Genomic DNA, 21,623 nt, shown 5'->3' with positions numbered 1-21,623 from the left:
TAATGCTGTCTCACCTGTTTTAATTTCCAATTCCTCAATGATATATGACATTGAGCATCTTTTTAATATGTTTACTTCTCATCTATGTATCTTCTCTAGTGAGGCCTTTGTTTAGGTCTTCTGCCCATTTTAAAAAATGGGTTCATTTTCTTTTGTTGAATATTATGAGTTTTTTGTCTATTTTGAATACTTGCCTTTTGCTTTATTTTTGTGTTTTTTATTTTTATTTTTTTTGAGACAAGTTCTCACTCTGTTGCCCAGGCTGGAGTGCAGTGGCATGAACATGGCTCACTGCAGCCTCAACTTCTCCCAGCCTTAAGCAATCCTCTTGCCTCAGCCTTCCGAGTAGCTGGGACTATAGGCACACACCACCACACCCTGCTAATTTAAAAAAGTTATTTTTTGTAGAGGTGGGATCTCGCCATGTTACCCACACTAGTCTTGAACTCCTGGCCTCAGAAAATCTTCTAGCCCTCAGGCTCCCAAAGTGCTGATTATAGGCCTGAGCCACTTAGCCTAGCCCAGAATTTATTTTTTTGTTAATTTTGAAAAAATATAGGACCTCATAAAAGTCAATCTACATTTATACACATTATATTTTTGGTGTATATGTAAATGGATTCTTTGTGAATCAATTTGGTTTTGTTTTTTTGCTTTTAAAAATGCCAGCCCTGGGCTGGACGCGGTGGCTCACGCCTGTAATCCTAGCACTTCGGGAGGCTGAGGCAGGTGGATCACCTGAGGTCAGGAGTTTGAGACCAGCCTGGCCAACATGGTGAAACGCCGTCTCTACTAAAAATACAAAAATTAGCTGGGCATGGTGGCGCGTGTCAGTAATCCCAGCTACTTAGGAGGCTGAGGCACGAGAATTGATTGAACCTGGGAAGCAGAGGTTGTAGTGAGCCAAGATTGCACCACTGCACTCCAGCGTTGGTGATAGAGCAAGACTCTGTCTCAAGGAAAAAAACAAAAAAAGAAATGCCAGCAGTGGCTGGCTGAGGTGGCTCACACCTATAATCCCAGCACTTTGGGAAGCCAAGGCAGGTAGATCTCTTGCGGTCAGGAGTTCCAGACCAGCTTGGCAAACATGGCGAAACCCCATCTCTACCAAAAATACAAAAATTAGCTGGATGTGGTAGTGCGAACCTGTAATTCCAGCTGCTGGGGAGGCTGAGGCATGAGAATCACTTGGACCCTGGAGGCAGAGGTTGGAGTGAGCCACTGTATTCCAGCCTGGGTGACAGAGGGAGACTCTATTTAAAAAAAAAAAGAGGGGGTGGGGGCTGGATACAGTGGTGCACACCTGTAACCCTAGCACTTTGGGAGGCTGAGGTGCTCAGATTGCTTGAGCTCAGGAGTTTGAGACCAGCCTGGACAACATGGTGAGACATCGTCTCTAAAGAAAAAGAAAAAAAAATACCAGCACTTAGCCAAAAGATTTCAACAGTGCAGAAAAAGAAAGTTGTGATATCTTTTCTCCAAATTAGTCTTGTTTCCAGTTTCATTATCCAAGTAATCACTACTAATAGTTAAAACATTTTAAATACACATGGGAGCTTGTCCTATTTAATATAAATTATTTATTGAGCAAATAATCACCAGTAGTATGTTTTGGATACTGGAATTTTCATATGTAGGAGTCCTTGAATGTAAGGTGCCCCTTTGGTAGTTCTGTGCTTCTTTTACCTGTACCGTAACATAGGGAAAGATGTTACAAATGGTTGTGTTTTTGACAGAGCAGTATCTATTCTTAAACATCAGCCCTTCCACTAAAGGTAAACAACAAATAAATACATAAATGAAGTTTTGGTATTGGGATTATGTGGGTTAAACACATCCATATTTCATTATTAATATTTAAGAATATAACAAACTTTTTATTGGCATTTGAGCCTTGTAGCTAAGGAAAGATTAAACTTTGTTTATTTGTGCTTTGTTTTTTTCTTCACTCATATATGTGAGGATTTCCCATTTGAGGGATACATTTATTAATGAAGCTTTAGTTTCAAGATACTTGATCTTAGACAATACCATCAACCGTTCTTCTTTAAGCTTCCTAACTTTACCCAAATTTTGTTAGAACTACTCAAGAGTAGTTTGGGTAATTCAGAAATTTTATTGGAAGGGGAAAGAATTTTTGACCCAAATTAGATAAAGCAACTCTCGGGTAATGATTTCTTTTCTTGTTCTCTCTTTATAATCAATTGAAAGTAGTAGTAAGACTGGATGGCAAAAGAAAGAGGCCTGGGGAGAATCGGGTGGTTTTCATTATCCCTTTTCATAGCAGCAAAGTGGGAAGGGACCAAGAGGAAATCAACTGAAAAACCATCCTTCTGAAACATTGGCCTAAAAAACTGTAGTCCAGAAATTGAGTGCAACTGGCAGTGGCATTTAAAAGGAATGCTCTAATTTCTAGGAAAGCAGGCACGAGTACCTCTTAAAAGAAGAAAAAAATGAAAACTGTAATTTAGGACACATAGACGAGTATCCATTCCCTGTACTTTTACTCTCATGTCCTAACCAAGGAAGGGTTGCCATAGCAAATATGGCATTCCTTAGCCATGATTCACTGTTGTAAATGCCTGCAGCATTCATAAAAGTAAGATATATGGGCTCTTTCTTTTTCCTTTTAAATCTGTATTTCTGTATTTAAATCCGTATGTCATCATCTGTATTTTCTCTCTTGTTTTTTTAAATCTTGGGAGATAGTACAAATTATTTAGGGGAGTGAATAAGTTTCTTGTCCACAAATAGAGGAGAGGGCTTTTTGTCTTTCTACTTTGGAACTGGAGAGCTTCCTATTTAGGCATGGCCTTTTTCAAGTGACCTTGTATTGTTGTCAGTACTGTAGAAGGTAGGCACATTGTGCAAACTTTAAAATGTAAAGCCATTAGTCATTCCACTTGTAAACCTTGGCTTTTTAAAGAAAATTACATGCTCATTGTGAATATTTTGTTACCGCCCTATCTCTGTGCACATGCAGACTTCCTTTGGCTACATTCTGAAAGGTGTAATTGCCTTCTTTAAGGACAGTGGACATCTATAGTTCTTGGGTCAAATTGTCCTCCTCCTGGTTTTGTCAGTTCTCAGCCACACTGTGTGAGCATCCATTTTCTTGGATTCTGGTTCGGAGCTCATTTTAAGGAACATCATGTCCCTTTTGAGACTGTGTGGACATTGGGGTGGGTAGATATCCCCCTGTGAACAGAAGGTCCCTTCCTAAGGAGGTGCTTCTCTGTGTTGAGTCCTGCATCTGGGCACACAGAGCCCAAAGCAGGAAGAGTTGAGTGTGAATAGGGAGGCCCGTAAGCCTGACTGCTCTGCCTCGGGTAGGCCTGGTCTGCCATGCTCCAGGAGCCCTCAGGAGGCTCTGAAGTCATTCTGCCTCTGGGAATTTTACAGAGGAGCTAATATTTGAGCTCTCCAAAGCTGAGTGAGAGAGTGATTCTTGAAAAGGCAAGGCATGCCCCAGTCCATTTCTGTGGGGCTGTCGTAGAAGAGAGCTCAGAAGCTCTTGGAAGTGAGGCTAGAAAGGTAGGCAGTGTTACCATAAGGAGGATGGAAGGGATGCAGATAGGCTAAGGAAGGGGACTTCAGTAATCATGCAGCGATGGCCTAGAAAAGGGAGAGGCTCATGGCAGGGAGACCAGTTTGGAGGCTGCCATAGTGTTCTACTGAGAGAGAAAAAGACTTGAACTCAAAGCACGGTCAGGGAAGGTGGAGGGTCAGGGTCTGATTTGGAAGTGTTTTGTTTTTTGGTTTTGGGTACAAGGATTTGGAAACCTCTTGGCTCCGTAGATGAAGAAAGGTGAACCAAGGAAGACTGAAGTTTCCACTCAAGGAAACAGTAACTCAGGGAAGAAAACACAGGAGTAGGAATAGCTTTAAGAGAATGACAAGCAGTTGTGTTTTGGACTTGTTTAGTTTGAGGTGACATCTTTGTAGGGATGTCTAGATGTGTGCATGAGTTTCTTGGTAAAGATCCATCTGCAGTCTCCTGAAGATGTCACTCAGATTGCCCTGCCATCACCCCAGGGCCTTGAGTCACTCACTTCTCTTGGTGTCTAGGCAGGTTTGAAAAAAATCAAACAGTACAAAGTCGTGCAAATTCAGACCTCTACTCCACCCAGAGGAAAGTCCTGCTAGCAGTTTTTGTGTATTCTTCCAGAAATTTGCCTTGCAATGCGTTTGAGTATGTAAATAATCCCAGAAAGGATGGGCCAGACACTAGCAGAAACTCACCATACACACTGCTCTGGGCATGCAGAAACTTCGCAAAATGTACTGGTGTGTGCTGTCACTGCATTCCTGGGTTTGGAGGTCTTCTGTGTCCCCAACTGTCAGTATTGCCCACAGGCAGACCACTGAGCTCCTTCCACAGCTGGCCCACATCACCCTCTTTCGAAGTGTGTCTGCAAGGCTAGATTATTAGAGTAATTTAAGTGTTTCTGCTTTGTTTTCTTTAGTGAATTTTTTTATGATGAAGTTCTTGTTTTAAAAATATACAGTGGTAATTAACATGTATGCATTTTTCTTAAAATGACCCCTCCAGTCCCTCTTCAGATGTGATAACTGTTAACAGTATTGTAGATAGACCCTGTTCTGTGTGGGGTGGGCAGAGGGCTGGTTGGCCGGTGGAACATGCATACTCACAACCATGTTTTTCACGTGGGAAAATATAAAGGTGACAACAAATCTCCTGGACTATAATCTCATCAAGCAGACAATAATCGTTGTTTCACAAGTGGACAAATACATGCTGATTTTTTTAAAAAATTATAATAGTACAGAAAGATAAAAAAAAAAAAGTTAAAGTCTTCCTAACTCTCCTGCCTGTACCCTCCACTGGGCAAAAGTCCCTGTCCCTAAGGTAATATCTGTTAACAGTTCTCCTTCCAGAAAACTTGCAATGCAAATAGGAACGTTTTGTGTGTCTGCCTCTGTGTGTATGTGTTTACATGTCTTTTTTTGTTTGTTTTTTTTTGTTTTTTGAGACAGAGTCTTGCTCTGTCATCCAGGCTGGAGTGCAGTGGCATGATCTCAGCTTGCTGTGACCTCTGCCTCCCGGGTTCAAGTGATTCTCATGCTTCAGCCTCCCGAGTAGCTGGAATTACAGGTGCCCGCCACCACACCCAGCTAATTTTTGTATTTTTAGTAGAGATGGGGTTTCACCATGTTGGCCAGGCTGGTCTGAAACTCCTAACATCAAGTGATCTACCCGCCTCAGCCTCCCAAAGTGCTGGGATTGCAGGTGTGAGCCACCACATCTGCCCCTGCACATGTCTAACGCACACAAAAGGGATTCTGCTGAACACATTTTTTATGCCTTTTCTTTCCAACTTAACATATTTGACATCTTTATCAGCTTATATAGCTTTACTTTATTCTTTTTAAGAGGTTATTGGCCATAAAGGGAAAGTGCTTTATGGGTGCTTCTATTATTATTTGATTGGATCCTGTTGATGGACATTGATATCATTTCTAAATTTTTTAGTATCCTAATTAATCCTGTGGTGAGCATCCTTATACAGATATCCTTGTTCCCTCATGAAAATATTTCTGGAGGATGGAAAGAAGGGAAATTTTAAAAATTATTTAATGAACATTATCATTTGTTAGTAGAATGACCTCAGGAGAGATTGTAGTAATTTATACTTCCCCACATACATATGAATGCCTTTTCAATATATTGTTTCAAAATTGGATATCATGAACCTTAAGAGATAAATATATATGTATGTATTTTTTTGTTGTTGTTGTTGGGGGCATGTCCTGTTATTGACAGTTTTTTTGGTGGAGGGATGTCCTGTTATAGACAGTTATCGAATAGAACTTTGTTGGTTCCTTCATGTAAGGATGAAGTTGGTAATTAAAGGGGTCTGACTTCAGTTATGGAACTGGGAAAGCTGGACCTTGATGTGGAGGTGGGCTCAGACATGCTGTGTCTGGGCAGGTATCTCTTGGGAAGCAGTGTCATCCCTGAACAGAAGTGTGGATGAGCTGCAGGGGACGGTGCTGAGCAGAGGGGCTGGCCGTGGGTCATCTGCCTCCCTTGGCCTAGAAGGGACAAGGAAGCTTTCCACCTTGCCTTTGGTTTTTAGAGTGCAGAAGCTACTAAGCAACTCACAATGTACCCAGGGTGGTCCAGCTGAAGGATGTGAAATGGTTCTTCCTTTTCCAGCCAAATATCTTGAACCTCCCACCCCATGACAAGCATTATAAAATTCACATAATTTTGATAGGCTGGATTCCTTTTCTGTAGCAGATCTTTCCTCAGAACAGAAGTGTTTTTTTTTTTTTAACCTAAATTACCTGTGAGTTTTATTTTTTAAATATGGAATCTGTTTTTTGGACACCTCCTTGTTGTATTAAATGTTATGTTATTAATTTTGAGATTTTAATGTAAATTTTACCCCAGCAAATTTTGTTTCTCTTGCTCTCTTTTTTTTTTTTGGCATCCTTTCCCGTTATATAGTGGTGCTCATTTCATCATATTGCTTTTATATGACTTTTCCTTTGTGAACAGGGATCTTGTTCACTTTTCCTTTTTTAAATTTTTTTTTATTTTTTTGAGACGGAGTCTTGCTCTGTTGCCCAGGCTGGAGAACAGAGGCACAATCTCAGCCCACTGCAAGCTTTGTCTCCCGGGCTCAAGCGATTCTCCCACCTTAGCCTCTTGAGTAGCTAGGATTACAGGCGTGCACCATCACGCCTGGCTAATTTTTTTGTATCTTTGTAGAGATGGGGTTTCACCATGTCATCCAGGCTGGTCTCAAACTCCTGGACTCAAGCGATCCACCTGCCTCAGCCTTCCAAAATGCTAGGGTTACAGGTGTGAGCCACTGTGCCCGAGCCACTTTTCCTTTTAACATAAAAACATTGATATCTTAGAGAGGGCACTGTATTTTGGGTACATACAGGTTCAGATCACAGAAGAGTTGTATTCTATACTTTTTTTCCATCATTCTTACTTCAGTATGATATATTTTATAATTTCATATGAGAAACTGTGACAATGGGCGTGTATCATCCAGCAATACCTACTCATAAATCGTATTAAATTTTGATCCAAACATGGGAGAAACTAAAGTTTTCTCTGTGTACTTGGATGCTTTCAGAGGCATAAAATTATATTGCCATGTGAAAGCAAGCCTACAAAATTCCTCAGGTGGTCCACTCTGCCACTCAAATGAGAGCCAGACTTACAGTGCACACTCTACAAACGGACTTCCAGTTCGTCAGGGTATTTTAAGTGCCTGAATATGCAAGGCACTGTGCCAGTAAAATTACTCAGTCCCGAGGATAGAGCCTGTTAGAATTATTTTAAAATCTGTACTTGAAGTTTATTTCCTCACTGTTCCAAGATATTTTATCTGGTTGTTCTCTGAGTGTTTCACACGTAGCTAGTTACATATAGGTGAGATGGTGATGCTTGTGCCTGGTGTGGATAAGAAACTGAGCCTGGCAGACCCGAGATTGGATTTCCTCTTCTGACTTGCAAGTGTGGCTTTGCTTTAATAATAGCCCTCCTCTTTTTCCGTATTCCTCTTTCCCCCTTCCAGTGTGGCAAATATGCATCAATCAAAATACAATAACCTGTGGAACCATTTTTTCTAAAATAGGAAGGTGGTGCCATGGGCTATTGATTGTTGAGGGTAGTCTTCAGAGCTTGTCTTATAAATCTATAATAATTCCCCCCAAATTAATGTGCTAGTCAGAACCCTAGAACTGCAGCACTGAAAGGGAATTTTAGAATCTTTTCCAACTTTTTACCAAGTTCAGAAAGCCCTTTTATTGTACCTTCGTTTGCCTCATGGTCATCTGGTTTCTTTATGCTGGTAGTAACAGGAACCTTACTAACCTACAAGGCAACCTAGTCCATCCTGGGCAGCTGTGATCATTGGAAAGCTCTGAATCATTCATCTGGAAGCTGCCTATGGCAGAATAGGGCAGAACATATGCATTGCACACACTACAAAACTGCTTTAAATAAGTGCTCCTTTTCATTGTTAGATGGAAGTGACCCAGGGCAAGGATCATGTTTGACGAGCCAGTTTTCTCCTAGTGCCTTGAACATAGGCACTTGGTAGTGTTTAGAGAATGAATTCTTTTTTTTTTTTGAGACAAAGTCTCACTCCATTGCCCAGGCGTCAGCTCACTGCAGCCTCCACCTCCCAAGTTCAAGTGATTTTTGTGCCTCATCCTCCCAAGGAGCTGGAATTACAGGCATGCGCCACCACGCCCAGCTAATTTTTATATTTTTAGTAGAGATGGGGTTTTGCCGTGTTGGCCAGATGGTCTCCAACTCCTGGCCTCAGGCGATCTGCCTGCCTCAGCCTCCCAAAGTGCTGGGATTACAGGCGTGAGCCACTGTGCCTGGCCAGAGAATGAATTCTTAGTATGTTTCTTATGACTTCAGATTGACTGGCAGTTGTGCTAAATATTTTTTGCCTTTATTTGAATTAGAAAATTCATAAGGGGGCCTTGAGAGTAGATGCAGTCACATTTAGGAGTTTTTTCCCCCCCATTGGTTAAAATGCAGTTTTTCTATGGATCTGTTTTAGAACTACAAATAAACTCTGATCACTCACAGCAGATTACGCAATGAGATAAGAAGCAGTCCATTTGTTCTGTCATTCATTCATGGCCCTCATCTTTGCCAGCCGACCTGTGCAGAAGAGCACAGCAAAGCATAAGCTTCCTAACAGCTATTCCCATTCAGCTGCTGTCTTTAAGAAGCAGAAGGGTTTAGATAACCTTAGAGAACATAATCAAACCTGGGAAACTCAAATCAAAACAAAACAAAACTTCGAAACAGAAGTTGAAGGTCCCAAGGTACCCAGAGGCATAGCAAGGAAAACGTCCTCACTGGGATATCTTCTGGATTCACCTACAGACCTCTCTGGAGTTTTAAGATCCACTTTTTATGACATATTGCATAGCAAACAGGCCAAACGCTATTGTAAATCATCCTCTACGAAGGGCCCAGGTTTTGAAACTGAAGGCCTGAAAAGGCTCCTGCTTACCAGCTGTGTGCTGTACCTGACACACTGAAGCCTGAGAGTGCCAGTCACCTGTCAGAGGGAACACAGCTGCCCTCAGGCAGAACCTGAGTCTAGAACTCAAGGTTTTTGACCCTTAGGCTAAAAATAAAAAATCAGAAGGAGGAACTATGGATTGCTTAATCAGTCACATTTTCACTTTCTAAGGTTTCTTGTAGCAAAAGTTATAGTCTTTGGGGATTGGGATGTAGACACTTTTTTTTCTTTCCCTAAAACGATTTTTGGCCTGCCAGTTTTTCCAGCTTCCTGCTCTGGACCCTGAAGTTGCCACGCAGTTGCAGACATGCTCCTCCTTCAAGGCTCTGTTAAGCTGTGGCTGCCCTTCCTTCCCACTGCTGTGCCCCAGGCCAAACCCCCTGCCCCTCCTTCCCCTAAGGCACTTTGTACCTGTTGCTCCGAGCCTTCTGGTCTATCCCAGTTGGTAGAGTCCCTGTGCTTACCTCTGTGGCTCAGTCCTCATGGGTGGTCAGTGCTCTAGGGAAGGTGAGCTGACCACTTCACTTTCCCTTCCCAGCCATAGCTCTTCACAGCCTCACCAACTTAGAAAGGAATGCTGCTTTTCTCTCTGTCCCTCGTCCTGACTACGTTCAAGTCATTGCTCAGCTCAGTGAGTTTGTCCTTTCTTCCAGACCAGTAGTTTTCCCCCAGTCCCTCAGGCTTCAGCCCTTGAAGGCATCCTTAGCCCCCCACCACGATGATAGTCAGGCGCTTCGCCTATCTACAGGGTGTGGGTATGTGTGTGTGTTTTGTTTCTGGAGCCCATTCCTTTCCTTCCACCATCCTCTAGGCCTTCATCCAATCCTTTTGCAACTCAGTGATTCATGACTTTTCCCTGCATCCAGTCTAGTCTCTTTGCTGGTCCATTGTTTGCATAGTTGCCAGTTTAATCTTCTTAAAATGCTGCATTTTTGAAGTCAGTCTCTTTGGGTCCCTCTCAGAAACATTTAAATAGCTATCTGTTGCCACAGGGGGAAACTTGAACCTCTTAGCCAGTCATTCAGAGCCTGCCCTCTACTGGGGCCTGCTTTCCTCTCCAGATGCTTCTCCCACTCTGCTTGCCACAGCCTTTGTAGCTGGCTGATTGCCCTGTACCTCGCAGGCTCTGAAAGTCTTCAGCTCCTTCATGGAGCCTTTGCCAGCCATTCTGTTCAAGACTTTGCTGTTGTTCACTGCCTGATTTGTTCATTTGACACTTAATTCACTGAGCAAACATTATGAAAGATGTACTGTTTGCTACTGTGAGGAATGGATCCCCAGGAGATAAGAGGGTCAGTCCCTACTGCCAGGAAACTTGCCTGTGTCACCTGGGTTCAGTATTTTCTTGTGTCTATTAGATCAGAAGTGGAAAGGCAGAGGCTAGACCTTATGCTTATTTTATTTTATTTAAATCACCAGCACCCCAACAAGTGTTTTGCATAGGAAATTTCTCATGTTACTTAATTATTTTGGTTTTTTTGATTAAATTCTGTACATTCCCATTTTAGCTTGAGTTATAACATTAAAATTAAGGTAGTCATCAGCTGAATTATAAGACTTAATTAGATAAGATTATTTAAGATAGTGATTTCTCATTAGATTGGCCCTGTTCATATTAACTTTTCTGCTTTTTTCTTCAGTCTGCATGAAGAAATCAGTGATTTTTATGAATACATGTCTCCGAGACCTGAGGAGGAGAAGATGCGGATGGAGGTGGTGAACAGGATCGAGAGTGTAATTAAGGAGCTCTGGCCCAGCGCTGACGTGAGTCCCTTCCTGGGTACCCTATGCTTTGGACAGTCCTTGTCCACGGGCTAGAAGCCTATCTGCTGGTATCTCATGCTAGTCCTCACATGCAAGTAGAAGTGCTCTGTAGAGTTGTGGTCTAATTAAATTTTAAAGGCAAACAATTTTCTGCAGTCTTTGAAATTGAGGCTTCCTAATTATTTTCATTGGATTGGATGACTAACAACTTTTATTTTTTTTTTGTAGTGCTAATAGCAACTACTAAAGGCAAGCTATCTTTAGAAATTACTAGTGTAAAAAGAAGAAAGACAAATCAAACCTCATTGTTGTACTGGTCTGTTATTGGATATGATATATCAAAACCTCATTACTACTTAGTTCCAGCCTGCCAGGGTAAACATTATATAATTGTTTACAGCTGAATGAAAATGTCAAGTAAGAACTTTTGTCACTTGAAGTTCATTTCCTTTGGCTAATGCACGCATAAGTCTTTCTTTATTTCTTTCCTGAAATTGCCATTTTTCATCTCTCTCAGACCAGCTAATTGCCTTTTAGACAGCTCCCAGTCAGTGAACAAAATGATTACTCAGGATTTCTTCTTGGCTTATTTGTCGTTTTTGTTACTGGTACTAAGTCTTTTGTTTTTTGTTTTTGAGATGGGTTCTCACTCTGTTGCTGAGGCTGGAGTGCAGTAGTGCGATCACGACTCACTGCAGCTTGGATTTCCTGGGCTCAGGTGATCCACCTCAGCATCCCGAGTAGCTGGGACTGCAGGTGCATGCCACCACACCTAGCTAATTTTTGTATTTTTTTGTAGAGACTGAGTCTCACTATGTTGCCCAGGCTGGTCTTGAACTCCTGGGTTCAAGCAATCTGCCCGCCTTTGCCTCCCAAAGTGCTAGGATTACAGGTGTGAGCCACCACACTTGGCCTGTTACTGGTACTAAGTTAATACATCACTTTTTAGGGCACTTTGAGGGCCTGTTCTACAATTTTGTGTATGCAAAGAAGTACACAAAATAATACTAATAAAATCCATTACTTTGTGTTCTGTAGCTTTTCTTTAGGCACTGTCCTGGGTGGTGGTGGGAAGCTAGGGAAGGTTTTTGTCCAATTGGCAAAACAAAGAAGTTTCATCGTTTGTAAAACTTGCATGTATATGACAGTATGTATATGACACTGTAGGTAAAGGGAAAAGGCAAGGATACTAATGTTTTATGAGCAATGACCATACATCGCATTCTTTCTCCTATGTGATCCAAATCAGTGGTTCTCAGCTGGTGGTTATTTTGCTCTCCAGGGGGCATTTGGCAATGTCCGAGACATTTTTGATTGTCCTGACTGGGTACGCACTACTAGTACCTAGTGGGTAGAGGCCATGGATGCCATCAGCCATTCTATGATGAACAGTATAGGCCCTTACAACAAAGAATTATCCACCCCCAAATGCCAATGTTGAGAAGCTGTGATCTAACTTAACCCTTACCTTTCTTAGGTGGAGGTTGATTGTCTATCTCTCTCTCTTTCTCTCCAGCCAGCCAGGCAGCCATCATCTGTCTACCTACAGATGAGGAACATGAGCTTGTGGTTAGGTTCCCAGGTCCATCTCACCTCAGAGGTTGAACTGGTTTCACTGTTTTTCTTTTCTTCCCCCCCAAGATGGAGTCTCGCTCTGTCGCCCAGGCTGGAGTGCAGTGACATGATCTCGGCTCACTGTAGCCTCTGCCTCCCAGGTTCAAGCAATTTTCCTGTCTCAGCCTCCCAAGTAGCTGGGATTCAGGTGCCCATCACCACACCTGGCTGATTTTTGTAATTTTAGTAGAGATGGGGTTTCATCATGTTGACCAGGCTGGTCTTGAACTCCTGACTTCAGGTGACCCACCTGCCTTGGCCTCCCAAAGTGCTGGGATTACAGGCATGAGCCACTGTGCCCGGCCTATGCTTTTTTTATTACAATTACCTGCATACGTATTTCTGCCTGAGTTCCACCGTTCTCCATGGGTTGAGATGGAATGCATCCCAGTTTTATGCCGCAGCATGATGTTATAACGATGGTACCTGATGTTCTCTGTGGAATTGACCCAAAGGCCCACACTTGCCCTACAGTTAAAGTAGTCTGATCCCAATTTAGTAATCTTTTCGAAGACTCCTGCTTAGAGAACAAAAATTAAGGATTTGTGATTGTGTCTCTGGATAATGAGAGAACATTAGTGATCTGAACTGCTTCTGAAAGTTTCCTGTGGTTGGCTTTCTGTATCCACAAGTACCACACTTCCATATTAAAGCAACAGTGGATTGAAAATATTCAGAAAAAACTATAAAAATAACAATGTACCAATAAAAACAATACAAATTATTTTAAAAATACAGTATAACAACTATTTAGGGGCCGGGCACGGTGGCCCACGCTTGTAATCCCAGCACTTTGGGAGGCCGAGGCAGGCAGATCACGAGGTCAGGAGATCGAGACCACGGTGAAACCCCATCTCTACTAAAAATACACACACACAAAAAAAATTAGCCAGGCGTGGTGGCGGGCGCCTGTAGTCCCAGCTACTCGGAGAGGCTGAGGCAGGAGAATGGCTTGAACCTGGGAGGCGGAGCTTGCAGTGAGCCGAGATCGTGCCACTGCACTCCAGCCTGGGTGACAGAGCGAGACTCCGTCTCAAAAAAAAAAAACAAAAAACAAAAAACCAAAAAAAAACAGTTATTTAGGTAGCATTTACATCGTCCTAGGTATTATAAGTAATCTAAAGATGATGTAAAGTATATGGGAGGACTAGCATAGGTTATATGCAAATACTCCACCATTTTATAGCAGGGACTCGAGCATCTTCAGATTTTGGCATGGTGGAACTGGAACCGATCTCCTGCCGATACCAAGGGACAACTGTATTTTGGTCTATGTGTTTCATATTTGAACCAGATAAGTTTAAATTATATTCAGAATGTCTGCTTGTGAAACAGAATCCCCGCTTCATGAAGCTTGGGGTTAGAAAAAAATGCTCTTGTCATACCAAAAAGTACCAGTAGAGGGTAGCAAAAACTGACATTTCTCCATATCTTGGTGACTTTATCTGATAACTCAATATAATAACAACTTCTTTTTCTGTTTCAGGTCCAGATATTTGGAAGTTTTAAAACTGGACTTTATTTACCTACTAGGTTAGTACACTCATGAATCTTTCAAAGGACTTTTCCTAGAGTGTATTCATTTTGGCTGTCAAATTTGTAAGGAGTAGAAACAAAACAAATTTATAAAACAAAATGGGGTCGGGTGTGGTGGCTCATGCCTATAATCCTAGCACTTCGGGAGGCCAAGGAGGGCGGATCATTTGAGGTCAGAAGTTCAAGACCAGCCCGGCCAACATGGTGAAACCCCATCTCTACTAGAAATACAAGAATTAGCCAGGTGTAGCGGCACGCACCTGTAATCCCAGCTACTCAGGAGGCTGAGGCAGGAGAATTGCTTGAACCCAGGAGGTGGAGGTTGCAGTGAGCCGAGATCGCGCCACTGCACTCTGTCTGAAAAAATAATAAATAAAGATTTATCAGCATTTAATCTGATGTACCTTGAAGTAGAATATCACTTCACATCATCTTACCAAGACATAGATGGTACAGAGAGATGGAAAAGGGATCATGTTGCAGTGGAATCAATTAGTTACTAATTTTAGAAATTGACTACCTAGCAGAGTATTGCTCAGTCCCATAACTTAACCCACTGACACAGATGTTAATGTGGTATCATGATAAAATGTCTGATTATATATCCTCTTGAATGTGAGGATTCACTCTCACACTCACTCTTGTTTTCAAATTAAGAGCTCATTCTACTAGTTATGGCTCCAGCATCCTGATCCAGAAATTCAGGGTACAGATCTCTTCTCTGAGAAAGATCTTGGCCTTTCAGGACTGTTGTTCAGTTTCAGTCTTCTCAAATGAGACCTCTTATGATGCACAGCCTTGGAGGCTCTCTTTTGGGAAATGATAATGTTTCTCCGAAGGGTGAATACTTGCTCTCTAAGAATTGAAATTGTTTGAACATTCCATCGTGGTTATTATTATTATTACTTTAAATTTTAATCGCTCCAGAATAAAGTCAGCATCATGTTTTTCCATTTGAGCTTGATTTGGTATACTTTACCCCAACTTAAAGTGTGCTAAAGTGGATGGACCCTGGCAATTTCCATTCTTCTCATAGATGTCCTTGGCCTGCAAAAGTCATAAAATACTCAACTTGGAGTTCATATTTCTTATTTAGGTTCTTAGCATCAGTAAAACATGAAAAATCTTTGTTAAAAAATTTAATTAAATTTTATGAATAGGTAGTACATTCACATAGTTCACATTTGGAAAAGGCACAAAAATCAATACAGGGAAAAGTCTCAGTCCCACCTCTGCCCCCTGGTTCTCCTTGGAACAGCCGCTTTTACCAGTTTCTCACATATCCTTTCAGAGATATCTGTGCATATAAAAGGACATGTGTGTATATTAACACAAATGGTAGCATGCTGGATACCTGTTCTGCATCCAGCTTAAAAGCACTTCATAATATTTGAGTCGCAATTAATCTCATCCACATAGGAAAATCATTACGTCTAGTACCAGAAGCCTTTATTAAAGAAAATACGTGAAGTGCTTTTTGTTTTTTTTTTCTTTGAGGTTTTACTTCTTTCAAAATCACCCTATTTCCTGAGGCCTGAATTCAGTGAAATGACTGGGAGGAGGAATTTGTTAAAATCAACAACTACTATTTCCCTTCTCCACAAAACCATTATCACCAACACATTTAGTCTTCGTTGGCCAGGGTGGGAAATAGGTTTTAACTGTACTAATGAAGTCTATAAGCATGAGTGTCAGTTAAAACAAGTTTCCAACTTCTTCAGACCCTCTTGTATATGTATTCTGTGTTCAGTGACATCGACCTAGTGGTGTTTGGGAAGTGGGAGAACCTACCCCTCTGGACTCTGGAAGAAGCTCTTCGGAAACACAAAGTCGCAGATGAGGATTCGGTGAAAGTTTTAGACAAAGCAACTGTAAGTTCTGCAGCATTTCGTATTAAAATCCTTAGTTACTTACCTATGAAACTTGAAATAAAATTAAAGTTTGGTGAGCACAGTTACATTGCAAGTGAGTGATTCTTTCATTTTGTTAATGTCACCGTGCTTGCACATAAAAAGTTTTCTGGTTGTCCACGCTGGAGTGTGACCACACAATCTCAGCTCACTACAACCTGTGCCTCCTCGGCTCAAGTGATCCTTCTACCTCAGCCTCTTGGGGAGTTGGACTACAGACACAACCTGCCATGCCTGGCTAATTTTTTTGTATTTTTTGTAGAGATGGGGTTTCACCGTGTTGCCCAGACTGATCTCCAACTCCTGGGCTCAAGTGATCCACCCACCTCTGCCTCCCAGAATGCTGGGATTACAGGCGTGAGCCACTGCACCTGGCCTGCATTTCTTTTAACAACAGCAAAATACCCAATTTTATTATATACAATACTCACTGTAGAGATTTTTGTTTGTTTTATTCATTTTTTTAAGAGAGATACAGTCTCACTATGTTGCCCAGGCTGGTCTCTAACTTCTGGACTCAAGTGATCCTCCCACCTCAGCCTTATGTGTATCTGGGACTAAGGCGCACCCTACCACGTCCTGCTTATTTAAAAAAATTTTTTTCGTAGAGATAGGGTCTCCCTGTGTTGCCCAAGTTAGAGCATTTTTTGAAAAGAACTCCTGATAGCTCATGTAAATAATCCTGTCAGTGTTTTAGAATAATTTTTATATTTTATCTTGTCAGATTGCTTTTTGGGCTATTTGCAAAACTGACCATTAATGCAAGTGGGTTGTAGTGTACACCTTAAGAATCCAGCAATTTTCTTATTAGAAACAGTTTGATGATACAAAACATTTAATACCTGGCATTCATAGTTTTTCATCTTATACTCAGAAAGTGTTCTCCAAATTATTGAGGAAAGTTTTTGTTAATTTTAAAATTATCATTATAAGTCAACTAATAAATGAGATGATGGGCATATTAATTTACTTAACTGTAGTAATCACTTCAGTATGTATATCAAGATAAGTATATCAAAACATGTACACCTTAAATATAAACAATAAAAATAAATAATAAAAAATTGGACACCAAACAAAATTCTCAATTGATAGAAATTATACTGTAATTTCTGAAATTATACTGTAATATACTGTATGGGGCCCAGTGCTAAATATGCAGCATATGATATTTGTAGCAGACCAGGTTTACTGGGGTGCGCCATATTTAGAATATTCAGTGTTATGCTCTCATGAGATGATGGAGACCTCATGTCTAGTAAGCTTCTATCCCCTGATTTTATCATTTAATCTGGTTAAAGCATTTACATTTTACCTTTCTTCTCTTTATAGGTACCTATTATTAAATTAACAGATTCTTTTACTGAAGTGAAAGTTGATATCAGCTTTAATGTACAGAATGGCGTGAGAGCAGCTGACCTCATCAAAGATTTTACCAAGGTCAGAGAATTTAGTGTTTATACAAGAAAACTATTAGAAACGTAATTTTAAGATACTGTTGTGGTGGTGGTCTAATATTTTTATATGCATGTTGCTCTCTCTCTCTCTCTCTGTCTCTCTCTGTCTCTTTTAAATAGAGCTAGGGTCTCACTCTTCACCTAGGCTGGAGTGCAGTGGCTGGATCATGGCCCGCTGCAGCCTCAAACTCCTGGGTTCAAGTGGTTATCTCACCTCAGCCTCCCAAGTAGCTGGGACTACAGACGTAAGCCACTACACCTGGCTATTTTTTGTATTTTTTTTTTTTTTTTTTAGTGTTGGGGTCTCGCTGTGTTGGCCAGGCTGGTCTCTAACTCCTGGCCTAAGCTTCCCAAAGCACTGGGATTACAGGCATGAGCCACCATGCTCAGCCTGCACCTTACTTTTGTATGCAACGGTTTTGCTTTCTTTGAATCTGCTTGTAATGATCAGTGATTAACTTATAATGTGACCTCAGGTAAGAATTAAAAGTTGAGAAAGCTTTTGAAGAAATTGTCTGCTCTAGATCCTTCCTTGTAGAGACAGAAGAGATGGAATTCTACTACACTGTTGATTCCATCTGTTTTTAACCTTTAGGAGTTCAGATTAAGAACCTTTCCTTTAATCCATTTCCCGTTTGCCCCAAGAATACTGCGCAGGCAGTGAGCTGCACTTTTTTTTTTTCTTTTTTTGAGGCAGAGTCTCTCTCTGTCACCCAGGCTGGAGTGCAGTGGCACAATCTTGGTTCACTGCCACCTCCACCTCCTGGGTTCAAGCAATTCTTCTGCCTCAGTCTCATGAGTACCTGGGACTCGTGCCTGGAATGAGTACCAGGCACCCGCCACCATGCCTGGCTAATTTTTGTATTTTTAGTAGAGATGGGGTTTCACCATATTGGCCAGACTGGTCTTGAACTCCTGACTTTGTGATCCGCCCACCTCGGCCTCCCAAAGTGCCCGGATTACAGGCATGAGCCACTGTGCCCAGCTGTACTTTTTTTTTTTCTAAACAGGAAATAGGTTAAGAGTTTTTTTTTTTTTTTGAGACGGAATCTCGCTCTATCTCCCAGGCTGGAGTGCAGTGGCGCGATCTCGGCTCACTGCAAGCTCCACCTCCCGGGTTCTTGCCATTCTCCTGCCTCAGCCTCCCAAGTAGCTGGGACTACAGGCGCCCACCACTGCGCCCGGCTAATTTTTTGTATTTTCAGTAGAGACGGGGTTTCACGTGTTAGCTAGGATGGTCTCGATCTCCTGACCTTGTGATCCGCCCGTCTCAGCCTCCCAAAGTGCTGGGATTACAGGCGTAAGCCACCGCGCCTGGCCTGGTTAAGAGTTTTAAGAGCCTTTTCTAGATTTCAATCCCTAAATTACCATTAAGGTGTTTCCTACAGGCTTCCTTACTTCTATTTTGCAATTATTTGAGTTTATTTCTATTCTGTTTTCTTCCAAGATAGAGAAGAATTTGTCACCATCATTTGTGGAACATTTTACATACTTAGGTAGTTGTCAGCTTTCTCACCTCTAACCTAAACCATTAACTCCTTTGGCTTCTGTTAGAATATTCACAATTTTTTTTTTCTCTAGCAGCTCTAAAGTTTCTATTTCTTCTTTTTTGTTTTTTAAGAAAAAAATGTTAACTACTTGATGTTGCAAGCATTATCATCTTGCATAAATGTATGGAAGACAGAAAAGCAGAAAAACAAAAGAAATATCCATAATCCCATTATATTGGGTGTGTGTGTGTGTGTGTGTGTGTGTGTGTGTGTCTGATATTTTCTTTTTCTGGAAAAAACTTTTAAAAATTGAAATTCATATAAATGATAACATTCATCAGTATAAAGAGACAGTGTAAAGTGAGTCACTTTTACACCGTAGATACTTAGATCATTTTTACAGAATTTCTCATTGCCAATTATTATTTTTTGTGTTGCTTTTTTATGTTCTTTAAAATTATAAGCAAAAGGAGTAGCATATTATACACACATTGTCTTATACCTTCGTAAAAACTTAATGTTTTGGAGGTTTCTTCCATATTAGCACATACAGGTTTGCTTTATTCTTTTTGTTGGTTACACAGGCAATAGTCTTTTGTAAGGCTGTGACTGCTTGATTTAGCAGTTCTTCAGTGTTGTTCCAGTTTTTTTTTTGCTATTAGAAAAAGGGATTGACGAATATACTTCCATACATGCATCTTGCTTTACACGTGCAAAATGTTTGTAGGAAGATTCCCAGAAGCAAAATTTTGAGGTTGAAGGGTATATCCAGATAAAATTCTGTTGGATATTTCCCTAATTATTTATTCTTTCGTATTCTCATTTTCTCTCTCTCCCTCCCCCTTTTCTTCTCCCTCTCCCTCTTCCTCTATCCCTCCCTTTCCTTTTTCTCTCTTTTTCTTTCCCTCCCTTTTCTTTTCTCTTTTCTTCCTTTTCTTCCTTCCCCTTTCCCTTTTCCTTCCTTCTTCTTCTTTTTTTTCCTTTCTTTCATTTTTTGACACCGAGTCTCACTCTGTTACCCAGGCTAGAGTACAGTGATCCTGGCTCACTGCAGCCTCAGCCTCTTGGGCTCAAGTGATCCTCCCACCTTGGCCTGAGTATCTGGGATCACAGGCTTGCCCACCACACCTGGCTAATTTTTTTTTTTTTTTTTTTGAGATGGAGTCTCACTCTGTTGCCCAGGCTGGAGTGCAGTGTTGCGATCTTGGCTCACTGCAGCCTCCGCCTCCCGGGTTCAAGCAATTCTCCTGCCTTAGCCTCTTGAGTAGCTGGGATTAGAGGCGCACGCCACCACGCTCAGCTAATTTTTGTATTTTTAGTAGAGATGTGGTTACACCATGTTGGGCAGAGTGGTCTCAAACCCTGACCTCAGGTGATCTGCTCTCCTCAGCCTCCTGCAGTGCTGGGATTACAGGCGTGAGCCACCGAGCCCGGCCACTTTTTTATTTTATTTTGTAAGTAGAGATGAGGTCTTGCTATGTGGCCACTTTTTTTTTCTTTTTTTTTAAGTAGAGATAAGGTCTTGCTATGTTGCCCAAGCTGTTCTTAAACTCCTGGGTTCAAGCATTCCTCCTTCCTTGACCTCCCAAAGTGTTGGGATTACAGGCATGAACCACCACACCTGACCCCTAATTGTTCTTTGAAAGGGAACTGTATCTAGACTGACTTAACCACAATGTTTTGTTTTGTTTTTTGAGGCAGAGTCTCGCTCTGTCACTCAGGCTGGAGTGCAATGGTGCGATCATGGCTCATTATACCCTCCGCCTCCCGAGTTCAAACGATTCTTGTGCCTCAGCCTCTAGAATAGCTGGGACTACATACGTGTGCCACCACGCCCGGCTAATTTTTGTATTTTTAGTAGAGATGGGGTTTCTCCGTGTTGGCCAGGCTGGTCTCGAATTCCTGACCTCAAGTGATCTGCCCGCCTTGGCCTCCCAAAGTGCTGGGATTACAGGCGTGAGCCACCGCGCCCAGCCCACAATGTTTAAAAATATTTATTTCTCCATGTTTTTGTTCTTTCCTATGCTTGCTTAGTTTGATACAATTTGCAAAAGTATAAGCTTTTTTTTCTTTTTTATAGAAGCCATGCGTGTTCATTGTAGGACATCTAGAAAACGGAGATAAGAATAAAGAAAAAAAAAAATAGAAATCACCGGCCAGGTGCTATGGTTCACACCTGTAATCCCAACACTTTGGGAGGCCCAGGCAGGCAGATCATTTGAGCTCAGGAGTTCAAGACCAGCCCAGGCAATGTGGTGAAACCTTGTCTCTACAAAAATACAAAAATCAGCTGGGCGTGGTATGCTGAGGCGGGAGGATCACTTGAGCCCAGGAGCTGGAGATTGCAATGAGCCAAGATTGTGCTACTGTACTCCAGCCTGGGTGACAGAGTGAGGGGTAAAAAAATGGAAATCACTAGTAATTTTACCACCCTAAGTAATAATAGCTGTTAAGACTTCTTTGAAGATGTTGTGCCTGCTTTGCTTCCCTCAGTGGCCCCAGCCTATGGCATGGTTTACAGAGAGAAGTGAATGAATATGTGCACAGCAAAAGGTGGACTCTCATTCTGTACATACTTGCCCACTCAGGTGTTCTCTCAGGTAGCCCTGCCTCATTCCCTGTAAAGCGTGGAAGGGAGGGGTGGTCTGTGTGTAGTCATCAGCCCATGTGCAAGTCAGCAGGCAGGACTCTTGTTTGCCCCAGGGCTGTGGCAGAATAAAGGTTGCTAGTCTACAGTGGTGCGTCACCAAGAAAAGCGATTCTTAAAAATCTCACTGATTGAGTGCTTTAAGATGTTGGTGACTTTGTCCTTGT

General features: G+C 41.7%; 1 protein-coding gene across 4 annotated transcripts in view; it reads left to right on the top strand.

The window, feature by feature from the left end:
• TENT4B (terminal nucleotidyltransferase 4B) overlaps positions 1–21,623 on the top strand; it is an 80,906-nt gene that overhangs the window by 49,397 nt on the left and 9,886 nt on the right. For all 4 annotated transcript variants that reach the window (XM_030797304.1, XM_030797294.1, XM_030797297.1 and 1 more), the window contains 4 exons: positions 10,679–10,802; positions 13,903–13,949; positions 15,703–15,823; positions 17,195–17,302. In XM_030797304.1, coding sequence (XP_030653164.1) covers positions 10,679–10,802; positions 13,903–13,949; positions 15,703–15,823; positions 17,195–17,302 — 400 coding nt within the window. The remainder of the gene's footprint in view (positions 1–10,678; positions 10,803–13,902; positions 13,950–15,702; positions 15,824–17,194; positions 17,303–21,623) is intronic.

Source organism: Nomascus leucogenys, chromosome 2 (assembly GCF_006542625.1).
Source record: "Nomascus leucogenys isolate Asia chromosome 2, Asia_NLE_v1, whole genome shotgun sequence".
Lineage (NCBI taxonomy): Eukaryota > Metazoa > Chordata > Mammalia > Primates > Hylobatidae > Nomascus > Nomascus leucogenys.
The sequence above is the reverse complement of the archived record's forward strand: the minus strand, read 5'-3'. Positions and strand labels throughout refer to the sequence as shown.